Source organism: Trachurus japonicus, chromosome 6 (genome assembly GCF_045865225.1).
Source record: "Trachurus japonicus isolate A0001 chromosome 6, Traja_1.0".
Lineage (NCBI taxonomy): Eukaryota > Metazoa > Chordata > Actinopteri > Carangiformes > Carangidae > Trachurus > Trachurus japonicus.
In genome coordinates this window covers 13,459,910-13,475,933 of record NC_140912.1, presented here as the reverse complement: position 1 = coordinate 13,475,933, position 16,024 = coordinate 13,459,910, and the positions used below count along the sequence as shown (strand labels likewise).

The 16,024-nt window shown below is 40.9% G+C and overlaps 3 protein-coding genes and 4 non-coding genes across 11 annotated transcripts; 1 reads left to right on the top strand and 6 right to left on the bottom strand.

The window, feature by feature from the left end:
- Positions 1–13: 13 nt before the first annotated feature.
- rpl4 (ribosomal protein L4) lies at positions 14–3,547 on the bottom strand. Its single transcript, XM_085779026.1, has 10 exons — positions 3,478–3,547; positions 2,562–2,733; positions 2,338–2,444; positions 1,963–2,101; positions 1,555–1,679; positions 1,162–1,291; positions 824–980; positions 532–615; positions 224–344; positions 14–136 (listed from the first exon to the last, which is right to left on the bottom strand). Exons 1-10 carry the CDS (start codon positions 3,478–3,480, stop codon positions 65–67), a joined length of 1,110 nt encoding a protein of 369 aa, XP_085635152.1. The 5' UTR covers positions 3,481–3,547; the 3' UTR covers positions 14–64.
- On the bottom strand, positions 420–486 carry LOC146985778 (small nucleolar RNA SNORD18). The gene has a single exon (XR_015036117.1). It is a non-coding gene; the product is annotated as a small nucleolar RNA SNORD18 (small nucleolar RNA).
- LOC146985777 (small nucleolar RNA SNORD18) lies at positions 697–767 on the bottom strand. Its single transcript, XR_015036115.1, has one exon. It is a non-coding gene; the product is annotated as a small nucleolar RNA SNORD18 (small nucleolar RNA).
- Positions 1,767–1,866, bottom strand: LOC146985776 (small nucleolar RNA SNORD16). The gene has a single exon (XR_015036121.1). It is a non-coding gene; the product is annotated as a small nucleolar RNA SNORD16 (small nucleolar RNA).
- Positions 2,161–2,258, bottom strand: LOC146985775 (small nucleolar RNA SNORD16). The gene has a single exon (XR_015036119.1). It is a non-coding gene; the product is annotated as a small nucleolar RNA SNORD16 (small nucleolar RNA).
- A 435-nt stretch (positions 3,548–3,982) lies between the features above and the next one.
- zwilch (zwilch kinetochore protein) lies at positions 3,983–9,573 on the top strand. The gene is made up of 18 exons (XM_085779035.1): positions 3,983–4,157; positions 4,302–4,344; positions 4,685–4,777; positions 5,520–5,686; positions 5,860–6,050; positions 6,163–6,242; positions 6,320–6,475; positions 6,639–6,710; positions 6,798–6,891; positions 6,980–7,032; positions 7,137–7,239; positions 7,335–7,414; positions 7,524–7,680; positions 7,792–7,820; positions 7,903–8,039; positions 8,149–8,244; positions 8,735–8,850; positions 8,941–9,573. Exons 1-18 carry the CDS (start codon positions 4,108–4,110, stop codon positions 9,021–9,023), a joined length of 1,800 nt encoding a protein of 599 aa, XP_085635161.1. The 5' UTR covers positions 3,983–4,107; the 3' UTR covers positions 9,024–9,573.
- On the bottom strand, positions 9,203–14,772 carry lctlb (lactase-like b). Of its 5 annotated transcripts, XR_015035994.1 has the most exons (16): positions 14,631–14,753; positions 13,584–13,766; positions 13,307–13,467; positions 13,124–13,211; positions 12,920–13,029; positions 12,685–12,813; positions 12,481–12,576; positions 12,323–12,377; positions 12,057–12,218; positions 11,686–11,963; positions 11,465–11,591; positions 11,160–11,359; positions 10,919–10,982; positions 10,552–10,625; positions 9,950–9,994; positions 9,203–9,749 (listed from the first exon to the last, which is right to left on the bottom strand). XR_015035994.1 is itself a non-coding variant. In XM_085779019.1 (15 exons), the coding sequence occupies exons 2-15, from the start codon at positions 13,708–13,710 to the stop codon at positions 9,634–9,636; spliced, it is 1,758 nt and encodes a 585-aa protein (XP_085635145.1). In that variant the 5' UTR covers positions 13,711–13,766; positions 14,631–14,753; the 3' UTR covers positions 9,203–9,633. The 5 variants fall into 5 exon arrangements, 4 of the variants coding, with proteins under 4 accessions (XP_085635145.1, XP_085635146.1, XP_085635147.1 ...); XM_085779019.1 differs by lacking the exon at positions 10,552–10,625; XM_085779020.1 differs by lacking the exon at positions 10,552–10,625 and having other exon boundaries at positions 14,627–14,718.
- Positions 14,773–16,024: the final 1,252 nt, after the last annotated feature.

Sequence of the window (16,024 nt, the reverse complement as noted above, 5' to 3'; positions counted from 1 at the left end):
CTGACTCATTATATTTGAAACCATTCGTGTTTATTGTCACTGAACTCCAGTCCTTAGTATAAATTTATGCCTTGGGCTTGGCTGGTGCTCCCTTCTTTCCAGGCTTCTTCTTGGGTTTCAGCATCTTAGCCTTGATCTATGAAGAGAACGAACAAACTTTTTTAAAATCACTGACAATTGTCCACAATCTTTTGCTTCTAGTTTGAATTGTTGCAGTTCTCACCGATGGGTCATGCTGGAGGATGGCATGACGTCTTGCTGTCTTGGCATATGGGTTCAGTTTGAGCATTATCCTCAAGTTCTTCAGAGGATTCTTCTTCAGTACTCTGCGGTTGATCTTCTTGCTGTAATGACAATATAATCCAGTCTTAACAATTTGACCCGCTAAAACAGAAATACTTGTAAATTATGCTTTTGTGTTGCTCAGGACTTCCATATAATCAGGATTCAGAAACACGGACCTGAAGTGGAACATCATCATAGCTGACCTAACAAAACAAACTTCATCAACTTAAAATGAGCAGTGCTTACTTAGGTGCACGAAGAGATTTCTGGATCTCCTCACTCTTGAGAATCCTGCTCAGGTCTGTGTTGGTCATCTTGTGCATTGGCAGGCTGAAATAAAAAGACATGAAGCATGTAGTTAATATACAGTTATAATGACATAACCGGAAACTGAGCCGTCCTGTGATGTTTAGACTCAGAACTTCGATAAATATCACATAGATTCAAAAACACGGACCTGAAGTGGAAGCTCATCACTGCAATATCATCAGTACCGGTGTCACTTGTGCAACAGAGTGGGTGCTTCTTAAATACTCACTTGTAGTCGACCTTCAGGGAGGCAGATTTACGCCAGGTGCCGTACAGCTCATCCAGCTTGCGGAAAGCGCTCTCGGTCCAGATGCAGAAGCGTCCAACATGACCACCAGGGGCGAGCCTCAGGAGGTTCAGTTTGTTCACGTTCTGCAGAGTGATGCCTGCATCAAACAGCAAAAGCAATCAAACGATTACACAACTTCACAATATGCAATGTCAAAAGACTTTCACTGTCCACATCACATTTTCATCCTGCAAGTCTCGTTGCTGCTGCATATCAAGTACACATGATGGTAAGAATCTTAATATAATGCCACGCCTCCATTAAACACGACAACCCACCTGGGATATTTCTGAAGGCTTTGGTGACGCCAGCATCTTGGTTGTAGATGATGCATGGTCCTCTGCGTTGGATTCTGCGACGGTTCCTCATCTTACCCTTACCAGCACGCATGCGCTGAGAGGCGTAGACCTGGGAATGTAACAATTACAATGTTAGTCCAACAGAACCAAAAAAGGTTAGCAAAATGGGCAGCAACTAGAAAACAAACAAGTGAAAGTGATTACCAAATAAATTGCACACACTTGTGAGTTAGACAAGTGAAATAAGCTCAAATTACTCCCAAAACTGAGGACTTTTAGTATACAAAAGAGCAACAATTTCTACACCGTTACTTAAAGCAAAACTTTTTAATTTTGTTCCCGTTCTGCCAAACAATGGTTGAACTCAATTACCTTCTTGATGTCATTCCAGGCCTTGAGCTTCTTCAGCAGCAGCACGGCCTCCTTGGTCTTCTTGTAGCCCTCAACTTTGTCATCAACCACCAGTGGGACCTCAGGGATTTCCTCAATACGGTGTCCTAACATATGCAATCATATATATATAAACCGAAGATGTCCACAAAAGACTTGACATGATTTTGGGAGATTCAAGTGTTACTAGTGCTTGCTCAGATTTAAAGACTCATCAATACCATGTGACAGCTTAATGACAGCAGGCAACCGTCACTGTTCACCGGCTCAGACGCAAATTACACCATCATAGCAAGTTAAGTATACTTCGCCATTTAGAATAGTTTTTTGGTGGCTCTTCTAATTATGCCCATTACATTGCACTACAAAATATGGATTATTGGATCTTACCTTTGGACATCACAAGTGCAGGAATGGCTGAGGCAGCAAGGGCGGAGCAGATGGCATAGCGCTTCTGGGTGGTGTTGATCCTGCGGTGCCAGCGGCGCCAAGTCTTGGTTGGGGCAAACATGCGACCTCCACGACACATCTAGGTCAGAGTCAAGGTGGACAACTGCAGAGGAACGTCTAATAGTGGACTATCAAATCTGCTCAGACTCAATGTTCGTCAATCAACTGTGCCAGCATATGACAGTAGGCATCTGTCACTGATCACAGAGTCGGACGCAAATTACACCATCACAGCAAATCTTGCACTTTAGGTAATACATAGTGTTGTTACATGTGAGACTGAAGTTGAAATGCAATTTACAATCAAAAGGATACGTTTCCAAAAGCACCCTGGCCAGAGCGATGAGTACCACCACCCCTCACACGAGGGATACGGGCCACAGCTCTTCCTGTACCCCAGGACTCAGCACTGGTCTGGTGACCTGAAAAACACATTGTACATCACATGTCATTTCCTTATTACAGCAAGTCAGAGCTAGAGATAAATGTGGATGGAAGCAGTGTCAACATCACAGCTCAAGACTGGCATGTGCACTCACCTGCCAGTTCGCTGACTGCATAGGGCTGGCGGCTGTTCTTGCGCATGTTGGTGTGCACAAAATTCACAACATCAGGGCGAATTGGGGCCTTGAACACAGCAGGCATGACAACATTTTTGCCTGATGATTCGCCTTTCTCGGAATACACCGAGATCAGAGGTCGGGCACAGGCCTGTGAAGGGAAATGAAAGGTGCTCAGACAGATGCATGGTGGTGGATTTGTTATGCTTATCCTGTAAGATCTATGGCTTCTTTAAACGACTCACTTCAAATAACGTGTTATGAGAGGGCCATCGTGCCTATCGACGTGTGTGGGCAAAGTCTCTAAACTTTGCCAACATTAAATCCTCCTGAGGAAACGCTGAGGATTAATTATCACTACTTAAACTCACAAACACCTCGCATTTAACGTCCATGCTTGAAGTTACTGCATGGCCTCTGAAGTAACGCGTCTTTTGCCAAAACCACTGGTAAGTCTGCGTCTGTTGGCCTTAGCTTAGCTCGGCTCTGCTAACGTGGCCTAGCAAGCTACCCGTAAAGTTGACTCGTTCTCTCATTTATAATTACGGTTGCCATTTTAAAAGGGATGAGGAGCCTAATGTCGTTACGGGGGTTTTCAACATGAAATCTGCTACGGACGCATTAGCAACACGCGACATATCTTAGCTGCCGATTAGTGAGTATTTGCCACCGAGGCGACGACACACGTGTAACTGCTGAACTGAGGCTGCTCATCCAAAATGGCTCCTCGTGTTAGCTCCGCTAGCCGGGAGCTCTTTTGACTCACTACTCCGGTAAACGTAAAACGTATCTTCCCAGAAACATAAGACGCGGCCACGATTGTTCAGAACGAACTAATAGACAACTCTCGTGTGTTTCCTAGCATATTACCAAAGATATGGATGTCATTTCTCACCATTTTCGTAAATATTTTTTCGGCTCGCCGGGAACCACGCTCCTGACGGTATGGCGGCCACAGTAAAAAGGAAGTTGGCGAAGCAGCTTGAATGTTTTATGCATCCGCCCAGGAGCATACTACTTCCGTCCAGATCGTTATTACAACGATACGTTTGTTTATAATAGAAAAAGACAACAAAAATAACATATATCGGCGTAAAAACTATTCAGTTACTAGTTTCAGGCAAATTCCCAGAACTAAACACAACACTTTTAAAATTACTTGCCATGGTGGGGACTATTTCTTCACTCCATGTTGGCGAAGAATACGCGTAAAGACCGAACTACTTTCAAAATATTTTTTTATTAAATTTATTTTTTTGTTTTAACTTGCTTACACTTGTTTGCTCGTGTATATACACCACAATATACACACTTTATGACTTTATTTATATTTTATATATTTATTTTATCTTATTTAAAACTTATGACGACAGAACGGTAACCTGTGACCTCATGACGTCGATATTTAAGTGAGCGCGGGGCCGTCAAAACGTCAACAGTAGCAGAGAAAAACTTGTTAAATTCTTTTCCCTTTGTCGTCTACACAGTTGGCTCTGTAACATAACAACCACTGTGCGATTGTGCGATGGGTTTAAAGACGATATCACGAGCTAAGGAGTTTTTCAATGTTCTTCGGTGAGTTTCGATTATATCATGTTAATTTCTTTGTCCTTTTGGCTAACGTTAACGTGAAATACCTGATAAAAACTTAGCAACCTCAACCACGACATATCTTGCTCAGTTAATTTGTTGGATAATTTGAGCTGTGTTGTGCCGCAGATCGCTTCAAGAAGGAGAAAGCAACGATACATGCACATACGAGGTAAGTCTATTTTGTCTAATGTAAAACCTGCATCAGTTTTTATAACTAATAAGCTACTAACGTAACGTACAGTATGTAGCTGTCGTGTTTGATGTCAAGAAATGTACTAGAGTTTTACATATGTTTTAAAAGCAACAGTCAAACTTTAATTCACTCCACATTGTCAAAAGTGAGAATTGGCTGCTTTTCCTTATCTTTTGCACTCTTGATCAGAAAAAATAAGAAGTTAAATGACGTAACTTTGTGCTCAAGGATATTGTGAAAGAAATCTGAATAATCCATGATGAAAATAAACCATAATTTCATCTCCAATTCTGATATGGCATCTGCTTGATTACAGGAGGACATCCAAATATTAAAGACAAATGGAGACAGAATCGGTGTGGTGAACATGTATTGTGGCAACCAGCCGGTCTTCATCTGTCAAAAAGCTGTGAGTAATGTAAATGCTGTGACTGAATATAAACATAACAGGGTGTCTTAAGAAACTAGACACACATGACAGGGAAATGTGTAAACTAGCATGAGGATCTTATCTTGTATGATCTATGGTTTTGCATGGTTATTCCGATGCATCACCAGTTGCTTAAGATTTTTTGACATGCTATAGTATACTCAACGAGCCCTGCATTTCTGTTCGGTTCTCACCATTCTGTATTACAAGCCACGCACCACTACCAAACCAACAGATGTAACTTAATAAATAAAATACAAAGGCTCTTTTCAGTCTTTTCAAGCCCTTCACTAATGCTTCCCACTGGACCATGCTTGCCCCTCCCTACCTGTCTGACCTCCTCCACGTTGCCACGCCCTCCCGCACTCTCAGATCCTCCTCCTCCATCCACCTGACTGTCCCACCTGCCCGTCTCACCACCATGGGGAGCAGAGCATTCAGCCGCTCTGCTCCCCGTCTCTGGAACAGCCTACCACCAGGACTCAGGAACACTACCTCACTCCCTCACTTCAAATCCCAACTGAAAACCCATCTGTTCAAGACCGCCTTTTCCCTTTGACCTCATTTGCACTGTGTCGTTGTTTATTAACCCGATTTGATAATTTTGTTTTTTATTATTGTTTGTGTTGCGCTGTTTTTAACAAATGTACGGTGTCCTTGAGTGTTTAGAAAGGCGCCTATAAATAAAATGTATTATTATTTTATCTCTGGATTTCACAAGGTGCCGAAAATAAATGAACCTGATGATGATCAACGAATAGCTGAGTATTCAAACTGTGCTGGTGATGATGCTGGTGATGATGCTGATGCTGATGGCGATGCTGATGCTGATGCCAGTGTACTCAAGACAGAACTGGGACCACAGCCGCTCACACTGATGAAAGCAAGGTAGGCAGCACCAAGAAGCTTATTTTTATTCAAGTGCAGCAAATGCTGGTAGTTAAGCTATGTAGCTGACATATTAAGATGTGGTATTTTCTCTCTCTCTCTCTCTCTCTCTCTCTCTCTCTCTCTCTCTCTCTCTCTCTCTCTCTCTCTCTCTCTCTCTCTCTCTTAAATAGGCAATTGCTGTCTTGGTACACGTTATCTCAAAATGCTAATGTGGACACTGTGGACAACAACCCTGCCTTACACCCCCTGTGGGTACGATGTGACATGTCTGATCCTGCTAGAACAACCTGGTTTGGAGCTGAAACAGTCTGCGTGGGCAACAAAGTATCTGGTGTAAAATTATACTCAGTTACCTGCAAAGGTACAGCTCAAATACTCCATACCTCTTTGAATTTTAAATGTATATAATATATGATCATGAATTCCTGTGTGCTTTTGTACATTTTGTTATATTCCAATTTCAATGTTTCTAGGCTCATCAGTGGACAAAAAATCTATCCTAACCTTAGATGATCTTAAACAAGAGCACAAGAAAAGGCATCACCCATCCTCGGTAAGTTAGTGTGCATCCTCTCTTTAATGTCGGTATAAATGAATATGCCTTCACTTACCAACTGCCTGCGCTTCCAGATGGTGATAAAAGGCAGTGCCAGGTTCAACTTGTTTGGCTCCACTGTCGTTGAAAACACCATGATTGAGTCACAGAGTTCTGTGACAGTGGATTTCAAATGGAGTCACGTGGAGAGTATCCTTGAAACCCCACCCCTGTCTTCTACAGCCACACTGGTAAGCTTCAGTTTCACATACAGCAGTCTCCAAACAAACATAAAATCTAGACATAATAATAAGACATAATCACAGTGCAGTTGTTGTTCAGCAAGAGAAAATAACCTTCATCATTTTGCACAAATGATGATTCTTGCTGTGCTTTATATTTGTTCAATTGCAGAATATCAAAGTTGCAAGTGGAGATATGAGAAGCCCATTGTTCGAGGTGTACAGGGAGCTAGAGTTTCTTCAGGTTTGTGTCCCATGGTAATCTGAGATGAACGACCCTGAGCATTAATACAAATAAACAAGTAATTATATCAGATTCCTGTTATGTCAGACTCTTGCTGATGGTTTGAAAACTGGTGAGACTGAATGGATGGAACCTTTGGAAAGCACGTCGCCTGTGGATCTCACCAAGGCCTACCTTGAAGGTTTCAGTTCTGTTTCACAAATGTACCTTGTCTATGACTTACCAGTTGCCACTCATTGTTAATGAAGAGGGTTATTTTCTTCTTTCAGAGCTTCAAAACACTGCAAAGACACCACAGGACCAGGCCGCAAAAACGGCTGAGGTATGCTTGTCTTAAAAGCAAGAGATGGTCTAAATTAAAAGATGTAGTACATGTGGTAGCTTCCCAGCTTCTTCATCTTTTCTCCATATTTTTTTTTCTTAAAGAACTCAAAGGTGAAGTCTGACGCAGAAACTTCCATTTTCAACTCTCTCTTGGAACGAGGCGATTTGGATTTTGTGGAACAGTTGTGGGTTCGCATGAGAAAGAGTGCGTCCTATTTTATTTATTTTTTCAAAGTTTTATTTGATGTTACATTATAACAATGCAATGACAAAAATGTTCTTGAATCTTTTCCATCACAGGTGTGACTTCATATCAAGACATTAGAGACTGCCTGAAACTGGTCACTGAAGCGCTGAGATACGGAAACATCAAACCCTGGGTATGGGATGATGGAGCTTCTCAAAAGAGATGATCGCTAAGAAAAGAAGTTTGGTGTGTGTTCAGATTTATTTTATTTTTTTTGCTTTGTTTTATGTCACTTCCTCTAGATTCACAGAGATAGCAGTAGCACCCTCAGCAAGCTCATCCTGCAGTCCTACCACCAGCAGATCGATCACGTGTCTCTCACAGGCGTCACCCCTATCCAGATGCTGCTAGAGATGGGTGTGGACAAGATGAGGAAGGATTACATTAACTATCTCATTGGTAACCACTGACTTATCATTCTGAATCCCTCCGCTCTTCTGTTGTTTCCAAATTGATTATTACCACACTGCATGTGATGTGAATAATTAAATATATTGTTTTTTTCCTCAGGTGAAGAACTGACAACCCTAAACCACTTGGTAAGTTTTAAGACCAGTTTGCTTAGAGCTATTTTCAAATGACTCTTGGCAAAATATTGAGTTTTAATGCTTTCCTCCTCAGGATTACTACGTGAGTACAGAGGTTGATCTACAGGAGCAAGTGATCCGACTCAGGAAACTGCACCATCTGCTGGAGATAATTGTGACTTGCAGCACATTCCTGGCTTTGCCCTACGACCGGCTCTTCCTTCTCACACAGTAAATGAACTCAGCTTTTTCTTGTGATGTTTGTGTGTGAACTGTTTCCATCGATGGTGTTAAAGTACACCAACTAGATGGCTTTTTTTCCCCCTTTCCTTTCTCATAGGTTGTGTTTGCAGCACTACAAAACATACCCATACAATGAAGAACATGAATTCAAACTCCAAATAAAACCCACCCTGATCAGCCATTTCTACCAGAAGTAAGGCATACAACCATTTGCATGCATACTGCTTTATTTTGTTCAAAGAAATTTCTAAAGGAAATTGTGAGATTTGTCCACTCAGTCATGTTGTAAAACAAACTAGTGATTTTTTTCAGCTGTGATAGTGTCAAAGTGTGGAATAGAAATAAGAATTTCTGTGATTGGATGTCACACCCCATTCAAACGTGTTTCTACTTTTTAATTTTACTTAAGAAGCAAGTCCAGTTGTCCACAGTGTTCAGGTGTGCTCATGAGATTGGTTGTGCTCAGGCCGGAGCACATCTTCTCTCACACTGTTTTCTAATGTCACTGCCTGCATCCAAATACAGCATTAGAGATTCAAGCCCACTATATCTTCAGTGGGTTTTTAATATGAATTCACCACGATATTGAGCGGTGCCTTCTTATAATCAGGTCACAGAATGTGTATTTTAGAGCCAGCTACAAAATGTTAACATGGGCCATTGTCTCATCTGTAATGTTCCAGAGAGCAGCCACTTCTGTGGGGAGTGGAGGTGTCCAGTGGCCACGGTCCTCGTGAGGTCAGGACATCCTTACAGCTCAGTGACAAACCACTGGTTGATCATGTCATCTTTGAAACAGGTGATCTTCGTACACTTCCACAAATATGCAAGCCATGTATTTCCCTAGTTGAGCGCATCTTTATTTTATTTTATTTTTTTCTGTTTCTAGATTATGCAAATGAAACGGTGAATGGGGACAGCGAAGATCCCGCTTTCTGCTCCACGTTGGTGTGCTGCAGTCTTACTTACTGACTTACTTTGCATGGAATTACACAGAACACAACTGAACATAAGGAGATGTTTATTTTATAGATGTAATTTTTCCATCAGTAATTAACATGTATTCAAATACCGAATAGAATATACTGCATCACAAAACCTACAATGAGCACTAGAGGGTTTTCTGTTAATATACTATAGCTTTCTCTTTGTGTATATATATTCTGTGACCCTGTCTGGGGTTTCCTATCCATATCTTTACTATCATATTACATCGTATTGCTTACTTTTTATATTTTAAATAGCAGATGGCATTGTTATTTCTGAGCAACTCCTGGTTTAAACCAAATAAAAACACAAAATCAAGTAGATCATAAGGTGTGTTTGCAATGGTAGTATTCCACAGCAATATTTTAATAAGAAAAAGCTAAATTGTTGCAGGGCTGTACTTATGTCACAATTGTAGGCTCAACCAATATTTTTATGGCAAACACTGTTTACACGTCAAATTAAGTAAATCAGTACTTCTTTAGAAATTCAGTTCAAATAAAGTATTTATGTTCACACATGAGCCATGAAAGAATATGAGTGTTTGCGTGTCTTTGTGTATGTGTGGGGATGTTATTGTAAACATGCACACTTTCTAGTTCCGCCTCCGCAGCAGGAACATTAGGAAGATGGCACTGAGCAAAATAGAGAGGGTGCACACAGTGGGAACAACGATCTCAGTAACCATCTCCATGTGGCTGGTCAAAGGGTCTGCAAAGCACACACACATACACACACACACACACACACACACACATTAACAACTCACTAGGATTATTGTGTAGTTCAGACAGTGCTTATGAAGCGTGTAATAATGCTCAAGCACAGCACTCAAAGGGTTAATATTGTTTCCCCCCCCTAAATCAAATCATCTTTTATCTGATTTATAGTGAGCATGAGTGATTCCTTACCATGTATAAGTCTTAGAATATTGGCAGCAGTACTCCGCTGTTCCTCTAATAAAGAAAGAGAAATGACTCAGAGTTGATTAACGGCACTTTAACCCTTTGAGAACTGCATGCAGCTGCTGGGGGATATCGCAGAAAGCAGCATTAATGCCACAGCCGGATAACTTGGAAAAAAAGTAAAATAAAATTCATCTGAAATGTTTTTTACTGTTAGCATGAGTCCAAAAGCTCATGATGAGATGTTTCCTACAGTCAATTAATATTTATCAGAAGCAGTTTCACAGGTGCCATTATTAGTTCTGCTTTCTGAAACCCCCTGTGGGCAGAAATTCACTCATCAGCTTTACGTTTACTGAGTTTTTGTTGTCGAAGCTGCTGTGAAATCAAAAGGGCCGTTGTAGGTTGCAAATGAGATTCAGGCACACTGGTAAAACTTGGAGTTAAGTGAGGTAGTTGGCTGCACACTCTTTAGAAGGAGCACAAGCTCATTTTAAATGCACGTGTTAGTGTTAAACTGCAGAGGCCTACACTGTGTTAGTCATATTTCAAACCACAAAATCACAAAGCAACACAAATGAGAAGTGACATTAAAGAAAGACATATACCATTAAGTTCTAAACTTCATCATGCACTGGCCAAACCTTTGCCATTTCTGCATGTTCCTTGGATTTTCTTCTAGCTGGAGGGGCAAACAAAGAAGATACCTCAGATACTACTCTGTTGGAGATTTTGTTCATTCTGGTTGATATTTACAGCCTTCTTATTTAACTAAGAATTTGTCCATGTGTTTTCTGTGGTGCCTAAAGAACAGCGACACGTATTCAAGTCAAATTATAATTTATAGATCTACTGCAGTAAATTCTGATGGCAGGTTTTTGATATTTAGGGCAGAATCTTTATTTGTTTACCCCAGCTAGTTGTTCACCTCTGAACTCTGGTAAACAAAGTCAGGGATGTTTGAGATTAACTAACCTGCTGCTAGGAGCTGGTTGCTAGAAGAACAGGTCTCGATCGCCTTCCTCCTCCAGTTCTCAACCTGTGAGGGTTTACAATGCAGTTATAATCATTATTTACTTAATTTGTTATACAGTACTAACAAATATTTGAATGTCTTTATTCCACAGAAAATTAGTTAATCTGCATTTTGAATGTTAAAGATGCTTCAAAGAAGAAGGACTGAAAGTCGGTCCACGCACCACCCAATATCTCTCACCTCTCTCTGATTGGGAAATCCATTGGAGGTGATGACGCGCTTGTAAAACTGAACAGAAGCTTTGGGATAGCGAGGCTTGTTTTTGTTCCTGAAGTCCACATAGTACAAGCCAAACCTCTCGGAGTAGCCTTCGTCCCACTCAAATTTGTCTAGCAGGGACCATGCGGTGTAGCCCTTCACATTGACTCCATCTTTGATCGCTGCGTTACACCATGGCGGGAACACACAGACTTTAGATTAGTCACCAGGTCAGACCGATACACTTTCTTTTGATTTTGCTATACCGTATGCATGAGCTCATTCACCTTTTAGCATCTCATTGATGTAGTCTTTATAGTACTGTATCCTCCAGTCATCGCATAGCTCTGTGCATAACATCTTCTCAGAGACTCCATTCTCAGTCACATAAATCATTGGGTTTCCATACTGAGCCTGACAAAGGAACCAATCAGAATGATGTACAGTCAATTTTTTATGCAATTGCATAGAAGATACAACTAGCCTACTGTCAATCCTTTTCCGTTACCTTGACAAAATTGAGCAGACGTCTGAAACCCCAGGGCACAGAGTAGAGCCACTCTGACCCGGGGTCAGGCCACCGTGGGTCGACCAGCTCGGCCAGATCGCGGTCACTGAAGTAGCTGCTGCTGCTGCGGGTTGATGGGTTGTTCTTTTGGGTGATGTAGCGGGTGGTGAAATGGCCGATGCCGAGGAAGTCACAGGTCCCTTTGATGTAGCTCTTCTCTTGGGGAGAAAACGTAGGCAGTCGAGATGTCCCCAGGCCCTGCTGGACACTCTTTCTCCCTGCATACAGAGTCACAACAACCAGCCCTTTAGCTAACTCAACAATGACTAATACTGCTCAACTGATTGACTGCTTGTTGCATTTCAACCTACCAATGAAGTCTTTCATTACTTGAGGGTAGTCTCCATGAAAGACGGGTGTGGCAAACCAGCCCAGGTAGAATTGGACATATCTCTCAGCTGCTTCAATGTCTTTCTGGTTGCTGATGTCCACAGGCTCTCCCCAATCACCGGACAGAGAGATGCCAACCATACCTGCAGATATTCACAGCAGCTGTCAACACTCAAACAGACGCTACAGTTCAGAGCCATATGCTGAATTAAATCAGTGCTACTTTCAGAGCTGCTATTGAGATTACCTTTTTGTTTTGCCCTCCATTGCGTGTCATACGTGTGCCAAACTTTAGCATGTGCCTATAAAAAAAAATATTTTTATAAATTGCAGATATATATCATATATAACAGATGTTGCTAAGTGCTTTTGAAACTATAATAGAACACAGTTGTATTCTCATACCTTGATTATGTGGTGAGCAGCTCTGTACGCCCCTGTTCCCCTCAGCCTGAGTCCAGGAGCATGCTCACCCGTCTCATAGCCTTCAACTGCCACAGACTGTAGTGGAGAACAGTTTCAGGTAAATACATGTTTTCCCAAGTTCAATGATTAAAAAAGAAGAAGTAAATTCACATATCACAAGGTGGTTGTTTATTTTGAGCCTACCCATGGATTGTTGAAGGTGATCCAATACTTGATGCGGTTACCAAATCTCTCAAAGCACAGGTTGGCAAACTCATTGAAATGGTTCACCATGCTTATATTCTGCCATCCACCATATTTTTCTTGTAAAACCTAGAAAAGCAGAGGGTTAAATAATACTAGTTTTGAAGGATAGTTGGCTACCATAATTGAAAACCACTGCAGTTAAAGTTGGTGGTCATAAGTATTTTGGACCAACCTGGGGAAGATCCCAGTGATACAGAGTGGCGATGGGCGTGATCTTATTCTCCAGCAGATGGTCGATCAGTTCGTCATAGTACTGTATTCCTTTCTCATTTATATGGTCAGCTGAGGATGGTGATAAAAATGTAGATACAGTTCAGATTTAGAAATTAGCAGATAGTTGCACATGAGTGGACTTCGGTCAACAACAGTTACTCACACTTTATGCCAGTGGGGATGAGTCTCGGCCAGGAGATGGAGAAGCGATAGTGGTTGAGCTTCAGCTCCTTCATCAAAGAAACATCATCCTGTGCAACAAAGACACACACAGTGGATTGAAATATTTTTTCCCTTGTTTTCTCCATATCTCTCAGGCAACCACCACACATGATGATCACCCCACCTTGACTCTGTAGTAGCCCTCACAGGAAGAATCCCCAGTTTCATTTTGTTGGATTTTGCCTTTCTTATGGCTGAACACGTCCCAGATGCTCAGTCCTTTTCCATCTTTGTCCCAGGCTCCTTCTGTTTGATAGGCTGAACTGCCGGCACCCCACGAAAATCCTGATGAATACAACATTGGCAACAACCATTCAATTCTGACCAGCTCCTAATGATTATAATTAAAATATCCTGCGCCTACTCCACTGCAAAAAAACAAAACGAAACAAAAAAAGTACCAGCTGGAAAAGTGCCATAATAGAAGGAGCCGTGGTCGTTCTTTGTCCAGTCGAAGTCCTCAGCCGCAGACAGACACAGCACCAACATAAACACATGGCACACACTGAATGCACAGCGGGGCATCATGGTACTCCTGAACCTGCAGCTCAGTCCCTGTCTGGTTCTACTCCAGTCACTGACGCCTGCACATAGACAAGAGACAAGACAAGAGTAATGAGTATGGGTTGTTGTAGCCAGAACCACACATCCTTACATCTCCCTTCTCTATAAATTATATGTAATAGTACAAGGGACAATTTTTTTTTTATTAAATATGATCACAGTATACACTCTGGAAGCATCCACTGTGATGCACAGTGGGGGTCCCATGTCCCTAATGCAGAGCCAAATACCCCTATTCAAACTCAATGGAGTGTAAGCTCATCTTGCTGAGGCAGTCAGAACCCATACAAACTGTGGTTTCACCTCTGTAAGCAAAGTTGATGTTGGAGAGGTTGATATATTTACGGTGCACAACAGATGAATCTTTCCATGCATATAGATTCAATGTAAACTGGAACACGTCATAACCCCGTTATTTGACCATACAGTATATTATATGCAAAATGAATGCTACATGTTGCATTGTTAATCTATCAGTGGAAAATACTCATAGTTCTTTGCAAATAATTTCCATTTTATTGCATATTTGCATTACATTTTTACTCTTATCATCCTAAAAAAAAAAACTGATATGGTTGTAATGCATTTAATTTATCATAGCATGCAAAACTGAAGACACTATACTATGATCATTTCAAGCTTTAAATCAGAAATATATCAATAAATTTCAAATGTGCCTGAAATTGTGAATACTAATTGAACTATTCATTTCTGTTCTGGTCTGTTTTTCCCCTACATAATTTTCTTTCATTTGCATCTTTTTCAGTATTATTCCATCTACAAATATTTATCTCAAATCACTCATGCAAAAAGGGAAAATAATTATAATACATTTTTATTCACATCAGCAAATGTACAGAATTAAAGTCCAATCGGCAACATACCTTAAGAAGAATTCATTTGCAACAGGTGTGTGCTGAGCCCAGGTCCCTGGGTGACTGAGAGCTCTCCTGGCATAGCAGACCATGTAGAAAGCTGTATATATCTATTGGTGGAGTCTCTATTGTATGTTGCCTGGTGGAGCACCACCCTTCTCCAGAGCTGTCCCTGCTGTCAGTGTGAAAGCTGCCCTCTTTGTGAGGCTCACTGTATTGTTTTAGATGTTTAGAAAATGCTGAATGGTTTGTGAGTGGAAAGTGTTTGCACTGCATTACCCATTCGCCTGGGTCAAGTCAGGACAATTTAATGTAGGTATTACCTTAATTGAGAAACAAGATGTATTCTCTTATTGTCCGTAAACACTCATCATATGTGACAAACATTACTGCATGTTTGGAAACATGCTCGTGCAATACTAAAATTTAGTTTCAAAACACTTTATCTGTCCCAAGCAAGTTTTCAAGGTGCAGGGAATCTGTGTTTTGGCAATATTAATGTGTGTGTGATCTTCTTCATAGTATTTTCATATATATAGTTAGTAAAGACACCACTGAGTCACCAAATATGAGTCTGTCATCAGAGACAGTTACCAGCTACTGGTACCTCTCTGCAGCATTTCAACACTTGACATGAAGGATTGTTGGAAGATTGTCTGTGTTTTGGTGAGATAAGAGTTTCTTTAGGTCTGGATGCACTGAAATCTAAAGAAAAAGACCTGTGACACAGTTGTCAGGTTATTACACGATGGGCTTACCTAACTGCTCAGCACATTTTACAGTTATGATTGTGATTTTTTTTTAATATTTACTTGTCTGCATACCGATTGGGATGTTTGGACATTTACAACTTTTTTCTGAGGTCTGTTAGTGAGTAATTCATCTGATGAGATGATTATGACAGAAGAGAAGTCAACAAAAGTGATATTACATGTGGGTATTTTTCTGTACAGAGCTCATAATGTTTATACGTTCACACAAATGCATAAATTTTCCATCATCACCTCTCAAAGGCTTACACCCAAACTACTGTGGATCATAAGCTAGCCCAGTTACATTCCCAATAATTTTGATAGTTTTAATTGCCAGTTGTGTTGTGATGTTTATGTCCTAGTCAACAGGGCTTTAGGCCTATGAAAATGTGAGGATATTAGAAATCATTCACCTAGGACCTAGGAGGAGCTGGAATAATCTTAAAACTTCAAAATTCATTTGCACATTATGATAATGTTCCTCTACTGGTCCTTTAGTTTTATTCACTTTGATCTTTTCAAAAAGATGAAGACTCAGCTGAAACTGTGAGCACTCAGGTGACCTGTTAGAAAGTCAGGCAGTAAAAATCCAATTCCTTTAATGAAGGAAGGATGTACTGTATTGGTGTGGCACACTCTGATATTCTCTGC